Source organism: Dufourea novaeangliae, unplaced genomic scaffold (assembly GCF_001272555.1).
Source record: "Dufourea novaeangliae isolate 0120121106 unplaced genomic scaffold, ASM127255v1 scaffold64, whole genome shotgun sequence".
In the NCBI taxonomy this organism is placed as follows: domain Eukaryota; kingdom Metazoa; phylum Arthropoda; class Insecta; order Hymenoptera; family Halictidae; genus Dufourea; species Dufourea novaeangliae.
Genome location: NW_015373954.1, coordinates 3,071,688 through 3,079,511, shown reverse-complemented (window position 1 = coordinate 3,079,511; position 7,824 = coordinate 3,071,688). Strand labels below are relative to the sequence as shown.

At 34.0% G+C, this 7,824-nt stretch overlaps 1 protein-coding gene across 2 annotated transcripts; it reads left to right on the top strand.

Annotated features, from left to right (window-relative positions):
• Positions 1-1,892: 1,892 nt before the first annotated feature.
• LOC107186266 (BTB/POZ domain-containing protein KCTD9) lies at positions 1,893-4,617 on the top strand. Of its 2 annotated transcripts, none has more exons than XM_015574097.1 (7): positions 1,893-1,951; positions 2,497-2,618; positions 2,696-2,872; positions 3,152-3,312; positions 3,405-3,631; positions 3,727-4,056; positions 4,138-4,617. In XM_015574097.1, the coding sequence occupies exons 1-7, from the start codon at positions 1,904-1,906 to the stop codon at positions 4,252-4,254; spliced, it is 1,182 nt and encodes a 393-aa protein (XP_015429583.1). In that variant the 5' UTR covers positions 1,893-1,903; the 3' UTR covers positions 4,255-4,617. The 2 variants fall into 2 exon arrangements, with proteins under 2 accessions (XP_015429583.1, XP_015429584.1); XM_015574098.1 differs by having other exon boundaries at positions 1,904-1,957.
• The last annotated feature ends 3,207 nt before the right edge of the window (positions 4,618-7,824 follow it).

Sequence of the window (7,824 nt, the reverse complement as noted above, 5' to 3'; positions counted from 1 at the left end):
TTGCGAATGATGAGATCGTGTTTGCATTAAGATCATTTTTATATTTTCAGAGTAGTGTTGCGAATGATGAGATCGTGTTTGCATTAAGATCATTTCTTTATTTTCAGGGTAGTGTTGCGAAAATGACTGAGCGCGATTGCTTATTACTTTTTATTTAAGCCGTTTTCTTTTGTTGAATTAGTGTTGCGATATGAATAGATCGGGTTTGTTTCAGTGTTGCGATCGATGAAATGCCCAATGCTGGAACCACAGCAGAATCACAAGGCAACTGAAATAGCTGCAATGAGTGGTTCACGACAGCCCAGGTGGCTACACTAACTGCATCAATCTAAAGTTAGTGTTGCGTATTGCACATTGAAGTGCACGGGAGTTTTTTTTAATTTTTGGATTCAGTAAATTAGAGTGGCGAACAAAAGAGGCACTCTAATTATTGACAAATGATTAGTGTTGCGACTGATAAGCGCCTATGTGGCTGCTCTCGCGATCTTTTTATATCATATTCAATAAATTAGTGATGCGGAGAAACGTATGGTCCACTCACGGTTTTTTCTTTTAAGTAAATAAAATGCAAAGAGTGGACAGGTTGAGCGCCCTACGAGGCTGCTTTTGTGTCATTTGTGTTAGCGCACTATTGTGGCTGCTATTTTTTACTTGTTTAGCGCCCTATTGTGGCTGCTATTTTTTACTTGTTTAGCGCCCTATTGTGGCTGCTATTTTTTACTTGTTTAGCGCCCTATTGTGGCTGCTATTTTTTACTTGTTTAGCGCCCTATTGTGGCTGCTATTTTTTACTTGTTTAGCGCCCTATTGTGGCTGCTATTTTTTACTTGTTTAGCGCCCTATTGTGGCTGCTATTTTTTACTTGTGTAGCGCCCTATTGTGGCTGCTATTTTGTACTTGTTTAGCGCCCTATTGTGGCTGCTATTTTCTACTTATTTAGCGCCCTATTGTGGCTGCTGTTTTTCTATTTTTGTTATTGTACTGAATTATTATTATTGATTATTGTGCACCAAGTGTTTACATTGCAAATACTGTCGATAAGAATATTTATGTTACTAACAAAATGTTCTATTTTTAATAATTCTGAAAATGTTCGTTACATATTATGATAGCTTTGATTAATTATTGACACGTAAAAATTAAAATAAATTTGTAATTAGAGTCCTTAGAAGTGACTATTCGTTGTTAGAGTTGGTGATATATCAATTCTTGAATCGTTATACGTAATTTGCAAAAGCCATTGATATCAAAATAGTGTATATTTTTGTAAATTTTTGGAATGTCTTTGCGAAAATCAAAGTTTCCTCGGGACTTGCTACTGAAAAAATATGCAAATGCAATTCGATCCTTCATATTGATAGCAAACTTTCAACTAGAGTCGCCCTTTTGCTCATTTTGATTAATTCATTTTTGTTGTTAGTTTCTTTACTGGCTAGATGTAAGTGGCAAGAATTTCTTGTTCTGTATACATATAATCTGTTCGCACCACCATAGACGAGGCATGACTGATAAAAAAAACCATGCTCGAAGATTCGTATTTTGTAGAGGAAATTTTAAGGAATGTGGCTATATTTCTGTTCAAATTTTCAACTTGTCGAGGGATACGTTTCAGCGAGGGGCGTTCCTAGTGATCAATTAACGGACACTCAATTGTTGGGCTTCTATTGTAATTCACGAATTCACCGTTCTCATAACGTAGAGGGCAGCAAAAAATTTCTGACTGCACGATCGGTGTTTCAGAACATGAACGTGAATCGCGAAGTCCCAAGTCGCTAAGATGATAAGCCTATTCTATACTGTTCTATACCTCGTCTCTGGTATTATTTTCCACAGGTCCATGATTTTCCTGTTATCTGTTATATATTATACACATAACTGCACATAACTCGACATTATTATTAAATATGAAAAGAGTAATACTTTTTGTGAATGGAACCGATGTAAATGGCAAGGTTAGTGTAATTTTATTTGTAATAGTAACAAATTGTATCTTGCGATGCGTCTAATACTTTCAATAAACTCTTCAATGTTACTCTATTTATTAAGAAGCCATATACATAGGTAAATAGATATTATTATAAGTCACATATGATAGTGTATGTATGTACAATTTTGTTATAGGCGATCGGTATGCCTTTTATGAACATTATGAATATTAAGTTTTACAAAATAGATAAAAGAAGTTCCTACAATGTACATAATTTTCAAATGGCTCCAACTTTCATTGTTATGAACAATGATTTAAAGTAAAATTTTGGGTATTTCTTTACGATTATTACAATACGTATCTAATTTTACTTAAATGCAATAATATTTGTGTTTAAATCAGTTGATAAAATAATTGCATTAATTTATACTACAATGTACAATAAATTTATTTCCAGTCTTAGCTAAAAAGCTCATAATGCTTTTATTCTAGTCAGTAACTTATTTTTTATCTTTCTATTATAACTAATAAATTTATAAACTGTTATTTATGAAAAATGAATTGTTTTAGGTATTTATGGTAACTCATTCATTGGATGAGTTATTAACAGCTGCTAGTTCAAAGTTCAATATAAATGCTAAAAGAGTATTTACACCTCAGGGTGGAGAAATTGATGATATTAAATTAATACGGTAAAGTATTTGATTTAAGTGACAAAGTTGATAGAAGTTGTATATTATATGATTATAATAACAGAAATTATTTACAGGGATGATGATGTCTTATATGTTTCTACTGGAGAGGATTTTATTTCAAAAGAAAAAATTAACATTAAAAGTCAGTTGAATCGGAGCTCAGAATGGATTACGCTGAACGTTGGTGGAAAATATTTTACAACCACCAGGGATACGTTAACAAAAAAGGAATCAACAAGTATGTTAGCCAGGTAAAATAATATTTCCATCAGTTTAAGTACAAAGTGGCAGTATTTGCATACATCACCTTTGTAAGAATAATTTTACAGCTTTATAGATCATATTATAAAAATTGTTGTGCTTTACTCCATCTAAACTGTTGTAAGCTTTTAGATAATATATTTTTTTAATTATTGTACAGTGTTCGTTGTGTTTAATGTAATTATTACAAGAAATCTGAGTGTGTAGATACTTTTTCTATCTATTGTGTATATAATTATATTTATATTGTGTAACAAATTCATTTACAGAATGTTTACTGAAGCCACAAATAATGAACAAAGGATTTTACCAAGTAGACAAGATCAGAAAGGTGCATTTTTAGTTGATAGGAGTCCAACATACTTTGAGCCATTGTTAAATTATTTAAGACATGGGCAGATGATACTTGATGCCAATGTTAATGCAGCAGGTTAAGTCTACATTTCATTGTTCATCAATTTCGTATTTAAACTATTTCCTTATGCGATTATTAATAAAGCATGGCATTTTGCTTCTTTTTAGGTGTACTCGCAGAAGCACGTTTTTATGGAATAGAAGGTGCTATTGAAATACTGTCTACAATGGTTGAAGAGGAGCAGCTCCAAAAATCTGGTGTGGTATCTTTAACAAGAAAAGATGTACTTAAAGCGATCATGTCAACACCCGTATCTTCTGAACTTAGATTTCAAGGTGTTAATTTTGTTGGTGCTGATCTATCAAGGTTAGATCTTAGAAACATTAATTTCAAGGTGACTAAAATTATTCTTGTATGAAAATGGATATAGAACTTGTGTATCTATTCTGTAGTAGTATTATTTCGTATAATTCTCGTGATATTTTACAGTATGCAGTCATGCGTGATTGCTGCTTAGCGGGTGCAAATTTATCAGGTTGTTGTTTCGAACGCGCAGATTTATCTCATGCAAATCTGCGAGGTGCTCAGCTTGTTTGTGTAAAAATGTTATGCGCGAATCTTGCTGCCGCTAATCTTCATTCGTGTAATTTCGAAGATCCTGGTGGTTTACCTGCTAACATGGAAGGTGTTAATTTGAAAGGTGCCAATCTTGAGGGTAGCAATATGGCTGCTGTAAATCTTAGAGTTGCTACATTAAAGAATGCCATCCTACGAAATTGTGATCTTAGATCAGCTGTACTAGCTGGCGCTGATTTAGAGGTAATATTTTGATTTGTAACTGTACGGACTAAAAAGTGTCTTTTTCTTTTGTTCAGTAATAAATACTTGTGTCTGTTTCAGTGCTGTGACTTATCGGGATCTGATTTACAAGAAGCCAATCTACGGGGCGCAAACCTGAAAGATGCTACATTTGAACTGATGTTGACACCATTACATATGTCTCAAACGATACGATAACAATGAATGCACTACCCCGCATATCCTGCGGCGGTTTAGCTTCTGTGATCTAGATATTTATTTAATTTGTAGGAAGATGAGAATTCAAGTGATAGTGCTTTCATTATGACACTGTTATTCTTTGATACTTTTCAGATGATCAGAAAGTACAGACTGAGAATTGTACTGACACAAGTACATTAGAAAATGTAAGTAAGTTTTTACTTTGGTGAATATTTACGTTGTTTTTTATTTTCAGGACGGTATTGTGCCTAATGAGTAATTCAATTACTTTATCTTATTTTTTATACAATGTAAATTTAATTTCTTATCGAGGAATGATTTTTGGAATCAAAAAGATTTTATTTAATATTTGTAACTATATTAGCCTAAAATATTTTTACAATTTATACTGGAATAATACAGGAGGTTTATAGGCAGAGACTGTGAAAACCTACAATTGCCACTATTAATATAATAATATTAGTGCTGTAGCAGGAGTATGTGATAGCTACTGGGAATGCAGTCAAAGATTACATTACAATGCAGATTGATGCAAGTGGAATTAACACTTCCCTGATATTTATTATTCTGTAATTAGGTTTTAGACACAAGTCTAGTCTAAATTAAGTCGTAACAAATTTTTCTTTAAATTTTGTATGAATTCGCCCGGTAGAGACGCTTCTGGAAATCAAAGACCAGTGAAACTTTTATAAAAAGTTGATTGTTACTATAAAACCAAGTACTTATTTGGCTATTTTTGTTAGTAAAATTTTGTTAGTTTTAGAAATCTAATGAGATCTAATCATGTATACATATAATATGGATATGTAAGGGCTACGATGCGTGATGAAATCACAAGAGTAAAGTTAGTGTTTGGCTTAGCTTACAGTGGAGGAAGTGGCCTTGAATGCCAAATATCATTTGTATTTCCTTTAGAGATATATACCTTCGATCGCCAATTTACTGGTAGTGGAGGCAAACATTTTTGTTCAGTGTCGGTAAACGAAATGTCCATATCGTGAAATAAGATACATTTATTTAATTATAATTGAAGATAGAAGAGAGGATAAATTATTAAATAGACCTCTGCATGATAACATATTTTATCATTCAGAAAAATCAAATGTAAATATATTACCTCGTCGACAATGTTGAAATATTCGTATAAAATAGTTTGACAGCGAATCTGTTAATTAATAAATGTATATCTTAATACGAGCGAGAAATTTATTATGGTAAATATTCGAATTGAAGTCGAACCGTCAGCAGTCGTAGAACAATGCTTATCGGGAGAATGGACTAAACGTTTCAGCAAATGCTTGTAAATGACATGCGTATGACGTTGTATGCGAAACGTCGATTGTTACATTCGCTGTGTTGCATATTGTGCCCTGAGCATTGTACTTTGCCAGGGCATTAATCCCTGTACAATCGTAGACGTTGGATGAACATTCAGTGTGTTATCGGAATTGGCGGTACGATCCGGATTTCATGATTCCATATAAAAAAATAAATTCAACGTAAAGAAGAAAATTTGTTCGTATCATGCTTCGCTTTGATTAAATCTGCGATGCAAATTTATTACGTAATAAATTACATATAGAACTTATACGCCTGACCATTACTAGTCACCTCTACTTACATTAATTTTAGTTCTATTATTAGTTCTATTACTATATACTTAATACGATAATTTAATATCAAATAATTATAGTTAGAAGATCATTACAAGACAACATCATACCAGGATTTATTACATTATTGTTACTTGTTACAAGTAGAAATGGAAAGTCACAGACATGGTGATTTGATTTTCACTTTCCACGTATTTTTTCATAAGGAATCGTACTTAATACAAGAAATCATATCGTTACTTCCAAATATAAAACAAAGTTATAGTGTCTGTAAATATATAGAAGGACTCAATCCGTTGTAATTAAATACGATGCATATAATCTGTGACATTATTTTTTCCGTAGCAATTACCATGTCCATTTTGCACTGAAAAATGTTTATGCAAACGTATGTGTTCCATTTGATCTTGTTATTATAATTTTTTTAACTCATGTACAATCAGTTTTCCACTTGTCTGACCGTGTATGATCTCTTTCTCCAACTGTCGAATCATATACGGGCCGCGTTCCACTTGTATGACAATATACAGTCCCTGATCCACTTGTCCGGCCACAGACGGACCTTATCCTACTCGTGTTATCGAATACGGGTCCTGCTTCACTTGTCTGTTCAAGTGCGTTTTTATATTTTATCTGTTTGTCCAGGGATGATCCCTATTTTTGTACCACTTAGCAGTAGTTACACTATACAAGTAGTATCGACATTTTACATTATAAAGATATGGAATTCATATTCCAGATGGAGTGAATTTTCAAGCTACTGGTATCACATTGAAAAGAAATTAGTTAATCTATTAATTTTTGTAAAGTCAAAAGATAGTCATATTTATAAATTCAGTGGATCTATTTATCCAGTCATGTTATATTCCATGAAATTCGTTAGCTATACAAATTCTAGCAATTCACTGGAAGATGCATCTAAGTGTGCATTAAATTTTCAAAAGTTTCAGCTTATACCTTTCGTCAGAAAAAAATTCGCAAGAATGAGCCAAATTTCACGGGGGGCAAAAGTAGCCAGACTTAAGGGAATAGTTTAAATTATTCTCCCCAACCATAATACTCGTTGTTGACGGTCTATATTGTGCTCTACGTTTCATAAAAATAAAGTAAATGTTCCCTGAATCGCTTGTAATGATCAAGTTCTCGGTATTCCGTAAGTGCTTCGACGCATTTCATAATTATTCCGCAATTACCGGCCGTAGTTTCCGAACTGGCTTCAAAATCCCTTGCCAAGTTCCCTATCGGGCGGCGAGTTATCCGAAATTTCCTTAACGGGCGTCTTGGTATTCCGCCGATAAGCGGAGCCAAGGAAAATCTGGCACGCGCTAAGTGTGTTCGTCGAATTCAATTTGCCCTGTACCCAAAGACTCGGGTTGTTTGCAGTTGTACGGTCCTGCAGCCGATGGGGCACGGACTCTGATGACTGTCGGACCGTGGAACTTGCTCGCGCAGATTTGTCCTAATCTCGTTTGCCCCGAAGTCCAGGAACATTCATGGCTGCGACGGAGTTACCTTGGGCCCCGTAACGAAATCACTATAACGAGGACAGGTCGGAGGTTTCTCCTCGGGGATGACTGTGTTCGAACCGGAAATAAGGTCTGTCGAAGACACTTCTCATGGCTTTTAGGACTGTATTGTATATTCCCCTTAGACTTAGGTCTGTAGATCTTAAGGAGACGTTTTTCGACCATTTATTGTTATGCTAAATGTGTTTAGAAAACTCTTCTTTCCATTATAGGTCAGGTTAAGATTGAAAATGGGCGAAAGTAGATCATTTTGGTGCCCCCGTATTTCTGCAACAACTTTAGAAGGTGCAGAGTAATGCCTTTAGTTCTTCCTGGTTTGATATGTTGAACTTTATTAGAATTCCAGATATCGTGTCCAAGAAGTGATCAATTTATCGCTGATTGTTTCGTATCTTATGTAATTAGCTATATCGATATGGGTTCTTCGT

Excerpts from the sequence above, each read along its gene's own strand:
- LOC107186266 (XM_015574098.1), top strand. The coding sequence starts at position 1,904 with ATGAAAAGAGTAATACTTTTTGTGAATGGAACCGATGTAAATGGCAAG. Across the intron at positions 3,632-3,726 it reads TTAGAAACATTAATTTCAAG|TATGCAGTCATGCGTGATTG; the intron begins GTGACTAAAATT and ends GATATTTTACAG. Across the intron at positions 4,057-4,137 it reads TAGCTGGCGCTGATTTAGAG|TGCTGTGACTTATCGGGATC; the intron begins GTAATATTTTGA and ends TGTCTGTTTCAG.